General features: G+C 40.5%; 1 protein-coding gene across 1 annotated transcript in view; it reads right to left on the minus strand.

The window, feature by feature from the left end:
• LOC309510716 (uncharacterized protein) overlaps positions 1-16,757 on the minus strand; it is a 35,771-nt gene extending 19,014 nt beyond the window's left edge. The window contains exons 1-12 of the mRNA XM_082185587.1: positions 16,409-16,757; positions 13,473-13,613; positions 13,163-13,300; positions 12,407-12,588; positions 11,932-12,042; positions 10,388-10,500; positions 10,037-10,165; positions 7,169-7,325; positions 4,938-5,142; positions 3,192-3,351; positions 1,864-2,026; positions 715-914 (exon numbers count right to left, since the gene is read on the minus strand). Of these exons, the coding sequence (XP_082041713.1) occupies positions 715-914; positions 1,864-2,026; positions 3,192-3,351; positions 4,938-5,142; positions 7,169-7,325; positions 10,037-10,165; positions 10,388-10,500; positions 11,932-12,042; positions 12,407-12,588; positions 13,163-13,300; positions 13,473-13,613; positions 16,409-16,613 (1,904 nt within the window). The 5' untranslated portion in view covers positions 16,614-16,757. The remainder of the gene's footprint in view (positions 1-714; positions 915-1,863; positions 2,027-3,191; positions 3,352-4,937; positions 5,143-7,168; positions 7,326-10,036; positions 10,166-10,387; positions 10,501-11,931; positions 12,043-12,406; positions 12,589-13,162; positions 13,301-13,472; positions 13,614-16,408) is intronic.
• Positions 16,758-17,569: the final 812 nt, after the last annotated feature.

Below are 17,569 nucleotides of genomic sequence, written 5' to 3' on the forward strand. Positions count from 1 at the left end.
TTAAGCTGTCTGTCACTAGCAAAGCTTAACAACTACTGTAGCCTAGGATAACATGCTAGCATCATGGTAATTCATGTTTGCAATATGCTAAAACATGCTAACAATGTTCTAATTCATGCTAGAAACATGTTAAATCATGCTAACAAAACAGTTAAAACATGCTAGCAATATTTTAATTTATGTTAGAAATGTGTTAGTAACATGCTAATTCATGTTAGCAATGTTAAAACATGTTAACGATGTACTAATTCATGCTAAAAACACGTTAGCAACATGTTAAATCATGCAAGCAAAATGTGCAACAATGTGATAAATCAGGATAGCTGCGTGTTAACTGATGTAAGGAACATGTTAGCTAAATGTTAAAAACGTGTTAACAATGTGATAAATCAAGTTAGCAACACATATCGCAAAATAAGGTGGATAGAGATCCAGCAAATCAATCGCATCATTGAAAAACGACCATTGATGATTATATACATGACAGGAAAGTGTAGGATATTTAGGAGTGCAATGGCTGACGTCTATAATGTTATTAAATGTCATTTTGCACTGTACACTTTATACATATTTATATTGCATTCTTTCTTTATGTGATTTTGTAAGTCTATAATATAAGTTTGCATTGTTCATTTTTGCACATTGTTTGTTGTCTTTATCTGCAAGAAGTTCTGAAGGTTTTCCGTAAAAAGGAAGCCTGTTCCGGTTGGAAACTACGCTATTGTGTTGACACTTATTTCCTGTTTTTCAGAAATGAAGCTTTCTTTCGTTTTCTTTCCCTTTGTGCAGCATTTCCACAGAACCAGGCCGATGGCGACTCCAGGGATGCACAGACTGGGAATCCCGGCGAGCACGAAGATGACGGCGCTGATCCAGTTCGGGTACTCCACCTGTTTCAGCGTTGGGAAATTATCCTGCGTTCAGAGAGAGAGAGAGAGAGAGAGAGAGAGATGAGCTGTGGTTCTAGTATCTGAAGTCAATGTGAAATTTTGTATAACCCGTTGTACTTCTGTAATATGTGATGGATTTTAGTGTCAAACATATGGAAGCCTGTTTCCGTCATGGAGTAAAAAATGAAAAAAGGTAATTGCAACTCACAATTCTGACCTTTTTCCTCGCAATTGTGAATGTATATCTCAAAATTCTTAGAAAAAAGTCAGAATTACAAGCTAAAAACTCGGAATTGCGAGAAAATCACAAACTCGCAATTGCAAATTTAAATCTCGCTATTCTAACTTTTTTAAAAAAAGTTAAAATATAAGCAAATAAAATATAAAAGTTAAAATAAACTCTCAATTGCAAGTTGTAAAATCAGAATGGCAGGGGATTCTGGGGGGGGAAACGCAATTACGTACGTTTCATTTTTTTTTATTCTGTGGCAGGAACAAGCTTCTATAGGAACGGGATAGGCAACAAGGATATTGGTTTTATCCATTGGAAATTGATTTGATGGTGAAAGAAACAAAGTTGTGAAAGACCGTTTTCAGTTTGTTTCTTTAGAATAACGAGCATTAATGAGGCAACGTTCACAGTAAACGCACGGTTACATTTACTAACGAAATTTCACCTTTCTAAGAAAACTTGCAATTGTAAGAAATAAACTTGCAATTTAAAGATGAAAAAAACATAGTTGCGAGATGTAAACTTGCAGTTGTGAGAACAAAAAGTGGGAATTTTGATATAAACTCGCAATCGTGAGTTAAAAAAAGGCAGAATTGTGAGATTTCGATGTGGATTTCGAAGCGTAAATTTGACGTTTCATATTATGTCGTTATTTTCTTTAACATCTTTGATATATTAGACATAAGCTGGAAGTAATAGTAAAAAAAAAAGTGTTTGATTCTTCTGAAGACAGTGCCGTACGTATTCGGGGTCCCAGACGTTGTAGGTCAGCTGTTTGCTGACTGTCGTGACGAAGTAGAAGATCAGAATGACCAGGAGGATGATGGGACTGAGGAACCGCCACGTGACCTGCCAGAAGATGTTGGGTTTGTGTCCCACCATGAACTCGATGTCTTTATTAAACCTGAAGATAAACAGCAGCGTTATCTTTCTCCTCAGTGCTTGAGAACACCTGACACTTACTGGAGGAAACTAGCTTACGCTATTTATTATGTGCATCTGTCAAAAGGTGATAAAAGATGATTAGAAAAATGCAATTTGTATTCTTGAAAGTATGGTATTAAATGAATAGATTACACTGCATGAACTGGAACTGGCCAAGAAGGAAAGTTATTAAGTAGTTAAATGCTATTTGCACCTTAGTGTATTGTAGTATAGCTATTATAAAAGAATATGCAATAGTAACAACATATTCATATACACTATATTATTATATTTATTAAAATCATAAATAGATGCTGCCCTATTGTGATGACATTACTACCCTCTTAACCCTACCTGTTAAACTCTTTAATCCCACTATTAAATACCCCTTTAGGCAGTTTATTTCAACTTTTCGGATATTTTCTTAATTTTAAAATATACTTTATTTAATATAATCACCTCTCCGTATGAAAGCTTGTTTTCGCCACAGAATAAAACATTTTAAACTACTTTTTTTCTTGCAATTGCGAGTTTACATCTCGCAATTCTGACTTTATTTCTCAGAATTGCAAGATATAAAATCAGAATTGCAAGAAAAAAAGTCACAATTGCGAGAAATAAACTAAATTGCAATTCTGACTTTTTTCTTGCAATTGTGACTTTATATCACGCAATTCTGAAATAAAAAGCCAGAATTGTGAGATAAAAAGTAGCAATTACCTTTTTTACTTTTTATTCTGTGGCGGTAACAAGCTTCCATACATATCCAGTGGGAAAAGTGAGAATACATTTTTTTTTTTGGTTGTGTCAAAAGCTTGTGCCACTGGTTCTGTTATCAGACAGGTTTCTTCTGTAATTTTGTCTGGTCCAATCAGACAGTGGTGGGCGGAGTCAGTGTAGTTCATGTAAATAGCCTTCTATTCAGAACCTTTCATTGAACAGTTCTTAACCGAACCATTTTTTCTTAGAGTGAATGACATTTTAATAAACCTAAATAACCTTTTTCCACTGTATTGAACTTTTTGTGGAACGGAAACATCCAAGGTTCTTCATGGAACATAAAACCTTTATTCTAAGCATATTAAATAATGTGCACTGGTGAAACATCAAGTCTAGAAACATGTAGTTTCGACATTGACTCTTACCTGTCAATCCCATAGACGTAAACGACAGCGATGATCTCGCAGAAGGCGATAACCAGCAGAGGAATGGAGCCAGCGAAGCCGTCGAACAGAGCCAACCAGTAGTTTCCCGAAGACTGGACGAATACCAGCGCCGTCACGAACGACACTACACACGTCAGTCCTGGAAAACATGAGCAAGTCGAGTGATATACCTGCAGTGTTCAGTTTGACATTAGCCGCGTTTCCATTACAGAGTTGCGCAAAACGTACATTTACATTTACATTGATGCATTTGGCAGACGCGTGCGCACATAAAGGGGGGTGTGGGGGGTGGAGGAGAGAGAAGCATGAAGAGGGAAGTTAGCTAGACGAGAGATGTCCTAGACAACGATAACAACTAGCGTTAAAATTTTATATTCTTGAGAATTTTGATATGGCCGACACACGACCAAAGAGACGACGTTCCAATGAACAAATAACAAAGAAGAGGGAAAAGGAGAAGGAACGCGAAGTCCAGAATTTACATCGGAAAAGTGTTCAAAAGGTGGCTTGAACTCCGCCGGCAGAAGGGCTCCCAATCCGACGTTCAGGAGGCTCTGTTTTTGCTGGACAGGGTAAATCCAGTTTGTTTCAGGAAGCACGGAAGGGAGCGGGAGGGGACGGGATGAGGAGGAGGGAGGGTCGAGCTAGCCTCCGCTTTGTTTGACAAATACTTTGAACGTCAACAAGAAGTGACTTCACCCAACATCGCTTAGAGCACCTTTAAAGCTGCCGTCGGCAACATTTTTTTGATCATATTCAGTGTAATCGACACTATAATCCGACAGAACGACATAAATAAGGTGGTTTTAGAAAAAAACCCAAGCTTCTAACTCCACCTGGAGCGTGTTATTTGTTTTGCAAAAATCCAGCGCTCCCGCTTCATCAGGTCCAATCAGCGCAGGGGGGTGTGAGATCTGACTGTCAATCACAGGTCGTGCACACGCCACAGATCCCCCTCACTCGCGCACGTTAATATCACATGCACACGCCACGCCTGAAGTTCGCCTGGAGATTGCATGAAGCGTGATGGCGGAGAGAAAATCTACTAACAAGCTTCCAATTCCTCGGTTATTGCTATCTATGGATAGATTAGCCAGGGCAGCCTACCTCCGAGTCCATGGTGTTGATAGATGCTGAAGAGACGGACGCGTTCACAGGTACACACGCACAGTGACGCGCTGACGAGCACGACCTCGATGGGAGGGTGCTCGCTGGTAGTGGGGAGGGGCATGAGAGTTGTAAACATTCAAAATTTTGGCTAATCGACCCAATCTGCCAGACTTGCCGACGGCAGCTTTAAGTTAGGCAACTTTTGTGATATTTTCAAAATGGTTTCTAAATGGTTGGTAAAGTTTCAGCATTTTAGTTCGATTTTTGAGCATTTTTAGGTTTTTCTATGTGTGCTGAAGCATTCCATTCATTCCTAAGGGGGTCAAATTGACCCGCAAGAGAAGGATTTGTAACTCCTTGAATCCCTAAACATTTTTTTGTGTATTTGTGGTTCAAGTGTGACAAAAGTCCTGGGGTCTTGGACCCCTCTGATGAACACTCAAAATGAGTTTCGGGCCATAAATGTAAAATGACCCGAGGGAACCGATGTTTATGCGACTGAAACGTAATTTTTTTCCTCTCGCGAGATATGCGAGAATTTGAATTTGAATTTGCGCAATTTGAAGGGTAATGGAAACGCAGCAACTGAAACCTCTTTGAGGTTGATGTGTTTACCGGTGAACACTTCTTTAGGCCATTTTTTGGGGAGCAGGTTGAGGTCCTGGAGCGGCACCACAACACCCTCGATGTTCCCGAACATGGTGGACAGTCCCAGACAGAAGAGCATGATGAAGAACAGCACTGACCAGATTGGAGAGATGGGCATCTTGGTGATGGCCTCGGTGAACACGATGAAGGCCAAGCCGGTTCCCTCGACGCCCTGCGACAGAAATGAGTAAGTAAAGGTCAATCGACATGGAAATATTAGCGCTGCAGCGTATCGCAGTTGATCGTGACCCGTACAGATCTGCTGCCACACGGTTCGGCACGCGTGTGATCCGTTGATTAACTGCTAAATTTAACCGTCATAGAGTTAAAGGTAGGGTAGGTAATCATTTTTCAAAAAAAAAAACATTCCAAATTTGTTTAAACTGTCTTTATATACCAATACATAATTAAAATGTAAGTACTCTGAAAAAGAAAATTTAAAAATCGAGTGACTGTAGACCTTTTAATCTGCAATAAACACAGCTCATTATTTCCATTCACTCCACCCCCTCCCTTCTGAGCTCCTTCCAAAGCCACGCCCCCAAAACACATGAACGCGCGACGCCAAACGCTCAGGCTGGAACAAGACGCATTTATTACCTGAGACGAGTGGAGAGGAAGGAGCGCAGTACATACAGTGACATCATGTCAGAATCACATGTAATAAAATACCTAACTTTATCACTATGAATATAAACAAATAAGATTTCTTTTAGTACTCACTATCAAGCTAGCATATCGATAATGGTAAAGTTTCATTCGGTAACGAGCTATATTTATAAGGCAAAACTAAAAACAGGTTGCATTGATACACGTTTTTCCATTACCATCAGTTACACTGTGATGAAGATGAATTTCGTGTAAGATTCATAACATATACGGTGTTCTGCATGTAAGAGTTTCCATGATGAAAACATTGTTGACTCTAATGAAGACTAACGTACACTCCGAGTCCGGAGACAAGTACCGCATCGTCGGCTCGAGGACAGGTCCGGGGTTGAGGGCGAAGCAGAGGAGGTCGTTCAAGAGTGCGGGCAGGGTCCGAGGAAGTAGTTTTTGCCTTGTTTGCCTTCGCTGACTGCATATGCAGGTGCTTTGAGCTGAATATTTCCGGGAACGGTGACATGTGATGAGTGCACGCCGGGCAGCGCGTGCAGTGGGGCTCGGGGCGGGCACGAGACATGAAGGCATCTGATTGGTTCTTTACATTCGCACCGAATGGCAGTGATTGGTCAGAGTTTTTACTGTCCTGCAGCTGCTACAGAGGTCTGATTTTTTTCATTCCTTTTTCTAAACACATAATGTATTGACTACTATCAGGATGGAAGGACCATTTCACCCAGTATAAAAAAAAGTGTTTCTGAACAGGATTACCTACCCTACCTTTAAAGTTTAGCATTTGGACGTGTTTTGTCTTGCCAATTTACACATTCAAACTATTTTAAACGCAGAAGAAGAGGTGAAAATCGGGACTCGCGCGTTATCTGTGCGCACAGTCGCACACACTCAAAGCGCACGCAGAGAGAGAGAGAGAGAGAGAGATAGAGGTGTGTTTCAGACAGCGCTCGAAAACCGAATTGATTCCTCTTTTGCGTTTTCTTGCCCTTGAATGGACACATACACAAAATTATGTTAAAAACTCGGCATAAATATCCATCTCGGCAAGTATTCTCTTGGCTCTGTCGTAAGTGAACTGTTGAGGAAGAAACCGGATGTTTGTCAGTTTATTCGGTCCTAAAGTGACAGCAGCCTAATATTCCTGCTTTTGTCTGTGCCATTAATGTTAATAAAACAACAAAATACAGCTTTAACAAAGATGAAACTATATTTAATTTCTACAGTGAACAAGTAATGTTATTTTACATTTAGGCTTAATTATTCATTTCTGTACCTGATACTACTGTTAGACTTCGTTACTTAGTATTCATCTCTGCTTGTAATTAGTGTATTTGTTCTTATTTTATTACTGACTGTTCACTTGTTTTTAATAATGTTTGAACTTTATCAGTTAGGCTAGTAGTTTTTGATGTAGTATCGAAGAACTTCAAGTGAGCTTTAAGTAATAAATAAAAAGCCCCCCCATATATTAAAAATATGTGACCCCCGTGACTCAAAAAACGTAAATGATCCAAACCGTGAATTTTGTGATTCATTGCACCACTAGGAAATATACATCAGTATACTTGTTGTGTTAGTACCTCGCTGAGGAAGGTCTGAATGTTGCAGGTCTTGAGCTGGAGCTCCTGAATGACGGCTGGTGTCGTGTTGTTGAGATGCTGAAGAACACTGTTATAGTTGCTCTCTGTGACGTTTCCCTCCGGCAGATCAAACGTGTTCATCAGAGCCAGGATGTTACTGACGAGAAAGTGCAGTTCTTTAACCCTCACATGGTCATATATAATACAGCGAGGTTACATGTAAGTTTCAAAAGTTTGGGGTTGGTAAGACTGTTTTTTTTTAAAGTCTCTTCTGCTCACCGAGCCTGCATTTATTTGACAAAAGAAAATACAGTTAAAATTGTGAAATATTTTTAAAATTTAAATCAGCTGTTTTCTATGTGAATATACAGTAAAATGTAATTTTTCGATCTTTCATGGACGACGTGACGGTGATGACATCTATCCAGGGAACAGAGTGGATCTTGAGCACAGGATAGGATGGCAACATGGTCACGCCTGCAGTTTAAACCGGAAAAGTCAAGGAGCCTAGGGGAAGCTAACAGGAAACATCTTCACCATCCAAGGCTTTGAGATCCCAACAATCCAAGATCAAAGGATCTGATGCCTCGGAAAGCAGTATGACAGCTCCCTAAAGGACAGCGGCAGTCTCACTTATACAAAGGCCCAGCTGAACACCTGGCTCAAGGCAATCGAGCACAGCCAACTGCTCGGGAGGTTTAAAGTCTGGTGCTTTCAGTATGGCATCATACCCCGGCTGCAATGGCCCTTCCTACTTTACGACTTTCCCATGTCCCAGGTGGAAGGAACGGAAAGACTGTGCAGCAAGTTCTTGCGGAAATGGCTGGGAGTCCCCCCATCATTCAGCGCAATCAACCTGTACAGCAATCAACCCTCCAAGCTTCCCTTGCCAGTCTCATCAGTGGTCGAGGAGTTTAAAGCCACCAAGGCAAGAACAGTCAGTACACTCCTCTCATCTGAAGATGGGAAAGTAAGACACGTAAGACAGACCATCAAATGCGGCAGAAAGTGGAAGCCCCAGCAAGCCGTGATGGAAGCAGAATCCCACTGGAAACACTAGGAAATCGTGGGCGTGGTATGCCAGGGACGCCTGGGCCTTGGACACTACAGTGAGAAGAGGTGGAGCAGGGCTGATGCCAGAGCTAGAAGAGGCTTCGTGGTGCAAAGAGTCCGTGAGGCAGCAGAGGAGGAGCGCCAGGAGCCAGAAGAGGCCTCGTGGTGCAAAGAGTCCGTGAGGAAGCAGAGGAGGAGGGCCAGGAGCCAGAAGAGCGCCAGGTGAAAGCGATTGGACTTGCCTCTCAGGGTCGATGGACGCAGTGGGACCAGGCACAGGAGCGACCGCTGTCGTGGAAGGAACTGTGGCAGAACGATCAAGGAAAGTTGAGCTTTCTCCTGCGCTCGGTGACTGGCCTGCTGCCAACACCAAGAAATATAAAGATCTGGGGCGGAGAGGAAGACCCATCTTGCAACCAGTGTGGAGCAGCCTCCTGTACACTGAACCACATCCTGACCGGTTGTCCAAAGGCATTGGCAGAAGGGCGGTACAGATGGAGGCACGACAAGGTCCTCACGGAAATTGCCAAGTAGGTGGAACAGCAGCAAGTCAAAGCCACCAAAAAGCAGGCCCATCCGCCTGAATCCATAACCTTCGTGAGGGAATGAGACAAGGCTCATAAGACTGGTACGAAGGCCAAGAACTGGTACGAAGGCCCTCTATCTTGCAACGAGCCTCCGACTGGGAGTTGAGAGTGGACCTGGAGAGGAAGCTTGTCTTCCCACAGGACGTGGCAGTGACCTCCCTCCGACCAGATATGGTCCTGCTATCCAGGAGCACGAATATCATCATAGTTGCTGAGCTCGCGGTTTGAAGTCGGCTGCCGCTGGCTCCCAGCAAAATAGGTTCTTCCTCCAGAGGGTTTGCCTGGAGTCTAAACAGCTGAATAAAGCCACCAGGGACATCGCTGCAACAGCCGAGTCCAGCTCAAGACGGCTATGGCTGAAGAGAGCCCATTTATTAACGCATCACCATAGTTAGTGTAGTTCCTACAGTTGCAGCTTGTGCCAAAGCATCTCTGATGTTTACTTCACCCTAATTTATTCCTGTGATCAAAGCTAAATCTTCAGCGTCATTACTCCAGTCTTCAGTGTCACATGATCCTTCAGAAATCATTCTAATATGATGATTTGCTGCTCAAGAAACATTTATGATGATTATCAAAGTTGAAAACCGTGACACATTTTATTTTGATGAATAGAAAGTTCAAAAGAACAGCATTTATTTGAAATAGAAATCTTTTGAAACATTATAAATGTATTTACTGTCACTTTTAATCAATTGAATGCATCCTTGCTGGATACATTTCTTAAAGTCCCCCTGTAGTCAATAATTTGATCCCTTAATACTCACCAAAATTACATATTTAAAGGTTTTTTTCCTTGAAAAAGTTCTTCATGCCTTAAAATAGCTTGAATGTAACTCGACACCCTTGCCTCATTTAGTATACGCGGTTCTATGAATATGCAAATGAGCCCCGCCTCCACTCACTCACTCAGCTCAGAGATCCACTGGTTGACGATCAAACGTTGATCTGATTGGTTACAAGGTAGTTTGTGACGTCAGAAACACCAGTGATTTCAAAGCGTGTTTTTGAGACTGTCTTTGGTTCACTGCAGTTTTAAGGAGAAAATACTCAGCAATGGTGTCGACTTATGAATTTACACATGGTTTGTGTTAAAGCATATTAAAAACACCACATAGACACATATACAACATTAAACGCTGGATTTTCACCACAGGGGGACTTTAACTCTTACTGACCCCAAACTTTGAAACGACAGTGCATGTGATATGGTTAGAGAAGGACGCACCTCGCGAAACATTCATCATATTTCTCCGTGGCTCTGAAGCCGATGATGGAGTAAATGACGGTTGCAGAGTAAACCGAGGTGAGACCGTTGATGACGGAAATGGTGACGGCGTCCTGCTCACAGTTATTGCTGTTGGAATAATACGAGCATATGATGAAATATACAGTCAAACCAAAATGTATTCAGACACCTTCATCATTTCCCACATTATCATAGTTTATTCACTATAGTTTAGAAAATTGTAATAAAATATGACAAGAACTTAGAGTTATCAAATCAGTTGATATTCCAGTGATCTGCCTCATGTAGATATTCTGCAGCTCATAGTGTTTTGTGTTTGCAATCACTCACTGCACAGAGTTATAGCTGGAGAAGGAGATGAGTCCTCCAAATGCCAGAGAGAAGGAGAACAGCACCTGCGCTCCAGCGTCCAGCCACGTCGTGGGATTTATCAACTCATTCACCTGGGAACAGGGAAGCAGATCCATCAGATCTCCTGGAGGTTAGCGAGTTAAAGGAGTAGTTCACTTTAAAATGAGAATCAGCCCATGATTTACTCTCCCTCAAGTCATCCTAGTGGATGACTTTCTTCTTTCAGATGAACACAATCAGAGTTATATTAACAAATGTCCTGGCTCTTCCAAGCTTTATAATGGCAATGGATTGCAACCAACAGATTGAAGCTCATAAAATTGCATCTATCCATCATAAACGAACTTCATGCGGCTCCTGTGGGTTAATAAAGGCCTTCTGAAGCGATGAGTTTGTCTAAGAAAAATATTCATATTTAAAACTTTATAAAGTAAAATAACTAGCTTCCGGCCAAATGAACATACAGATTCCACTTAAGTCTAAAGCACAAACTTCTGCGAGTAATGCGACGCACTGATGATATTTCCGCTACGCCATGACGCACTATGCTACTTCCGACGTCACGAGTAACGTAAGTTGCGCTTTAGACATAAGTAGAGACTGCGTATGGTCGTTTGGCCGGAAGCTAGTTATTTTACTTTGTAACGTGTGAAATTTGAATAATATTTAATAAAACCCGTCTTGTCTTCAACAAGCCCAAGAGGGCCCACGTCACTCCTCTGTTCATCTCTCTGCACTGGCTACCACTCGCTGCTCACATCAAGTTCAAGGCATTGACGCTTGCTTACAGATCTATCACAGGCTCAGCTCCCTCCTACTTTCACTCACTCCTATGAGTCTACATCCCTACCAGAAGCCTACGATCGGTCAACGAGCGACTTTTCGTGGTTCCTTCACAGAGAGCCACAAAATCACTTTCCAGAACATTCTCATTCACAGTTCCATGCTGGTGTAATGCTCTCCCCACCCTCATCCGGAATGCAGAATCCCTGACAACTCTCAAAAGACAGCTGAAAACCCATCTCTTCTGTGAGCACTTAACCTCATAAAAAAAAAATATAAACTTCGTATTTTGAGCACTTCTTGCGTTGTTTCTTGCCTCTTCACGATGACTCGCTTAATTTAGTCCTAATTTGTAAGTTGCTTTGGACAAAAGCGTCTGCTAAATGACTAAATGTAAATGTAAATGATGGATGGATGCACTTTTATCATGGATAGATGCACTTTTATCATGGATAGATGCACTTTTATGATGGATAGATGCACTTTTATCATGGATAGATGCACTTTTATCATGGATAGATGCACTTTTTTGTTCTCCAATCTGTTGGTTGCAATCCACTGCCATTATAAAGCTTGGAAAAGCCAGGACATTTTTTTATATAACTCTGATTGTATTCGTCTGAAAGAAGAATGTCATATACACCTAGGATGACTTGAGGGTGAGTAAATCATGGGCTAATTAAAATTTTTGAGTGAACTACTGCTTTAATACATGCATGAGGTTTAGCTGGTGAACGTACATCTGGAGTGAAGAGGAACTTGATCCCGCTCACAGAGCCTTTAAGAGTCAGAGCTCTGATGAGGAAGATGGTCAGGACCAGGTACGGTAACGTAGATGTCACGTACACAGCCTAGAGAGAGTAGTAGTGGTTTGACAGGATATTTCTATTTTTATAGCACTTCATAAGTCGTTTCAAAGCAGCTTCATGGTAATGAACAGGAAAATAGTTGATGCTGCAAAATTCATCATTCAATTCTTCTGTAAGCAACTCTATAGAAGACAATAGAATCATTCGACTCAGTAAAGTTCAATGTTGATTCAGTTCAGTTCAATAACTTTCAAAGTCTATTATGAAACAAAATCAAAAGCAGCTCTACAGAAGTCAATAGTCAGTATTCAGCTCAATTCAGTTCTAGTTTGGTCCTCATCTGATAGTTAAATCAGTAGTATCACTGAATATGAAGTGTCTTTTGAACGGGTCAGTTATTCATCACCTTCCCTGTGGTTTCGATGCCTCTGATACAGCAGACGTATAACACAGTCCAAGCACAGAACAAGCACATCACCAGCCACCACTGCAGGCCACCCGAGTCCTCGATCGCAGTCGAGCTGTTCAGAGTCTCTCTGTACCAGAAATAATCCACCGGAGAGCTGCGCGCGCACTCTGACTCCAGGCCTGCAGGGGGAGACACACACACACACACACTCACTCAGGTTAGCAACGCTCGAGACACGGAGTAGGTCAAGTTCAGTTCACCCTTCAGAGCATCTCTTTCTATGTCGTTCATAAATCGCTCACGGTATGCAAATATATCATGAGTTATTGACACATTAGAGCGATAAAGAAACGGGCGAATGAGCAATAAAAAAATGGGTTAAAAGAGTTATTAAAAGTGTAATATGCCACAAAAAATAAACTTATATTCAGTATCCGCAAACTGAGGGGCAGCTTTCTGTGCACGGATAAATGGACAAATGCACAAAAAATATGTAAATCTGAGTATTCACATAAACACACTTGGTTTATGTCTTGAGGTAAGGTCAACAGTTGGGAATATAGGATGTGTATCAGTATATTGGATCCGTGCATTAATTCTTAACGTGACAGCAGTCGAATGACTGTTTACTTGTTTTCAGTAATTACTTGTGAACTTTTTACTAGCCTAGTGTTAGTTTTTGCTGTGGTATCAAATCTGGCATTGAGAAATTTAACTGGTATCGTAACAGCCTTATTTCCAGCAGAAAAGTACCTGTTCTGTTGGCGTTAACTGGACAGTGACTCCACGGCAGTGGATCTTGCAGCGAGTTGAAGAAGTACCACATGACCCAGGCCATGATGGTGTTATAGTACATGCCGACTATGAAGGAAGCCAACATGGAGGCGATACCTGAGGAAACACACAGCGATATCACACAACTTGATGCACAAGATCAAAGAAACAATGTATTCTCTGCAGAGGCCTATATGATCTAAACTCGAAACTCATCTACAGTGCAAACACTCCTGGATATTTCAGGATTCAGTGATCAGGCATTGCTCTGCTTATGTTTAACACTCACCGACTCCAGTGAGAGCCGGGTTTATGGATCTCCAGACGCCGACACTGCCCTTCCTCAGTCTCTGTCCGATGGCAAACTCCAGATGCAGGAGCGGGATTCCCTCCAGAACCAGGAGGATCAGGAACGGGATCATAAACGCTCCTGGAACAAAGGAAAACTCTTATGAATCCAGCTGGCTAATCAGACAATAAAAGGTGTAGTTCACTTCAGAATTAAAATTTCCTGATAATTCCACGTCATCCAAGATGTTCATGTCTTTCTTTCTTCAGTCGAAAAGAAATTAAAGGTGCTCAGTCTAAGCGATGCTGGGTGATGTCACTTCTTGTTGACATTCAAAGTATTGTCAGAAAAAACGGGGGCTAGCTCGACCCTCCCTCCTCCTCATCCCATCCCCCCTCCCTTCCGTGCTTCCTGAAACAGTCATGAACCATTTAGAAAAACCAAACTGGCTTTACCCTGTCCAGCAGAAACAGAGCCTCCTGAATGTCGGATCGGAAGCCCTTCTGCCGGCGGAGTTCTCCCACCTTTTGAACGCTTTTCTGATGTAAATTCGGGACTTTGCGCGTTCCTTCTCCTTTTCCCAATTCTTTGTTATTTGTTCATCGGAACGTCGTCTCTTTGGTCGTGTGTCGGCCATATCAAAATTAAGAAGAATATAAATTTTAACGTTAGTCGTTGTCGTTGTCTAGGACATCTCTCGTCTAGCTAACTTCCCTCTCTCCTCCACCCCCCCCTTCATGTGCACACGCACTAACCCCCACCCCCAAATCATTCTTGTCGGTTATTGGCTGGAACAGTTTGTTATGTTTCGTGGTCCAGGCTGGGCCAGTTTGTTTTTGTTGCTGTTTGTGGAGGACATTTTTATATATTAGCATCCACACCAATGTACGATTGGTTCTGTTTATTATAAGCGCTGCAGTTTTGTCGTCTAATGCTTTAAATGCGCTCGTTAAAGTCTGATGGATTCTGATTGGCTGTCATTGTTCATCTGGATAAAAATGGTTCTGAAAGTGATTCCACAGATATCGTTTCTCTGTGCCGTTATTATTATAGTTGTGTTGTGGATTATTCTTTTATATTTGGAAGGGTTTTTATAACTACATCTTTATCATTATGTTATAGTTATCGTCCTTGGAGTGAACAGGCCTTTGCCCTGGAATTACGTACAGATTCTGGGTACGATCCTTATGGTGCAGGTCAAAATGATCCTAATTGGATTCAATATTTATCACATTATGACAAACAACAAAAAATCTAGTAAAAACAGTAAATCTTCAACATTAACACTTCTAACACATTATAAACAAAAATAAACACAAGAACACATTATGTTAAATACGGAACTTAACTTTTTTCACAATCTAAATGTTATAAACAGCACTGTAACAAAAATTAAAAAAATACATTTTAATAAAAAAATATGTGTCATCATTCGGATAAAAGTGTTTTCCAATTGTATAAATGTAAATGCAAATACACTGATGGTAGATGAGAAACTGACAAGACAAAATACATAAAAAAAAAATGGGGGGGGTTCTGCACAGCCGACATTTTAACCATAAAATATGTGGGACAAATTGACCCGCAAACATCATATTCGTAATATAAGTTCCAGTATTTCCGACGGCTCAAAAATGTACCCGCAACTTAAAATAAAACTATGTGGTTGGTTTATGAATATTTAAAAATATTTCAAAATATTTGTTTATTTTTACAATTATCAGGTGTTCTAAAGATTGAACTTATCGAAAGAATTAACATTCATGCATTTGGTAAATACTTTTATCCAAAGTGAGAATCCTCAAGTTTAAGGTTGTTTGATTAATTGTGACGGTGGTTTTAGTTGAAGTTTACTCGGTGGATCCTCTCAGGTTATTGAATGACTATAGGAATAATCACTGTGCATTAACTCTATTACTCATTAACACAAATTACTCCTATGTGGCCAGTGACATGTACTGCTTAAACTAGTCTTGCAAGTATTTCCTTTAAGTCTGAATGTTTTGTAATACATTTACATTAAATTGCAGATTTGTCTAATTTGAGACTGAAAAGTAAGACTTATTAATATTATCCATTGACTAATTGCTAGTTGGTCAGACAAATTCTTAAGACAGAGCGGCTTTTTATGTGATGTGTTTATATAAATATATAAGTGTCCCCTGAAGTTTATTTCTCACTTATTCATTCCCTTTACACTCCTTTTTTAATCTCTTTAAATGTTTGTAGATTTCCCATATTTAACCTGTTAACTGTCACTGCCACCTCAGATCCGAACTTAAATGGATGTAGTTCATGAATGCTTTGGAATACAGAGCTAAAGTTGGTCTCTTTTTAAAGAAGATTATTGCTGAGTGAAAGCACTTCAAAAAATGAAAGTTTAAAGTGTGATTTGTAAGGTTAAGTTTAGGGTAAGGCAAATGTACGCTTTTTATGTTATTCAGAATATATATTTTACAAAATTATTTGGAATCTAAATTTGCTAGAAAACCAAAGCCATATGTCTGACCAAGTTGTGTACCAAATTTGAAGTTGATATCACAGAAATTGAGCTGTAAAGCAATTGTTTACTGTATGTCAGATGTACTGAACTAAACTTTCTCTTTTTTTAATCTAAAGTATATTTTTACAAAACGTTTTGGACTCTAAATTTGCTATTAAACGAAAGCCATATGTCTAACCAAGTTGTGTACCAAATTTGAAGTTGATATTACACAAATCGTTTCCATTGAAATGCAATTTCAAAACAAAATTCAGAAGATTTGTAATGATACCGAATCATATGCGATGGGGAATGAGTGACGGTTAACAGGCAGTTTTCCCAGGAGGTTTAAGAAGTCTATTTTTGGTTCGTGTGATGATACCAGACAATTCACCATCGTTTTCTATGTTTCCAGGTAAGAAGAATGGTGTGTGTGTGTGTGTGTGTGTGTCACCTCCTCCGTGGCTCTGGCACAGATACGGGAACCTCCAGACGTTTCCCAGTCCCACACAGAAGCCCACACAGGTCAGCATGTACTGGGTTTTGTTGTCCCACTGCGGGCGTTCTCCAGCCTCCTCCAGCTCCAGCTTCTCCAGCTCGGCGTGAGAGGGGATCCGCTCATCCAGACCCGGGTTCGGGAGCTTCAGCTTCAGCCTCATCCTTACACTGCAGGGTGATCGAGTAGCGGACCGGAGCTCAGGGAAGTGGTGAGATAAGTGTGTGTGTGTGTGTGTGTGTGTGATGATGATCTGACTGGCGGCTCGTTATTAGTGACCTTTAATACTCGCTCCTTTATTCCGGGATGTTTTAAGTGTTTTGTCAGCAAGATAAAGGATGACAGCTAAACTTCTCCCACTGGTAGTTAATGTGTAATGTTCACTCACGGCTGGATTGTCTCTGGTTATCAGCGTCTGTTCGCTCTCAAAATGAGCCGTGTAAATGGCTTTATATAGTTCACGAGGAGAGTAAAATAAAGTAAACTGGGACATGTTATTCCCAAATATTCTTCATACAGTGACTACCAGTAACATTTATAAACATTTGGGACCAAAAATGATTCCGACACTTTGAGCTGATCATGTTTTGCTGAAGTGTTTTGTCTTTAATTGCTAATGCTCTTTTTACACACAGACTGAACAAAATAATAATAATAATAATAATTCATTACATTTATATAGCGCTTTTCTCGCCACTCAAAGCATTTTACATAGAAGGGGGGGAATCTCCTCAACCAAAATGAAGCATTGCTTGGTGATTGGTTGAGCTAAACTGGTATTATCTAATTGTGTAGTTAAATTTAACAGCTGACAGATATTCAACATAATTCATGTGTGAGACAGTCTAACAGAAGGACGGACAAAACCAGTCAAATATCAACTGAGTTCTGCTCATATTTTATTACAATTTTCTAAACTATAGAGAATAAACTGATAATTTGACTGTATATTCTATTGAGTTTTTTTAAATAGCCTATTTGTTTATTTTTACACTTATCAGGTGTTTTAAAGATTGATCTTATTGAAAGAATTCACATTCATACATTTGGTAAACACTTTTATCCAAAGTGAGAATCTCAAATGAAAGATTGTAAGATTAATTGTGAAGGTGGTTTTAG

This window comes from Leuciscus leuciscus, assembly GCF_965113295.1.
Source record: "Leuciscus leuciscus genome assembly, chromosome: 12".
Lineage (NCBI taxonomy): Eukaryota > Metazoa > Chordata > Actinopteri > Cypriniformes > Leuciscidae > Leuciscus > Leuciscus leuciscus.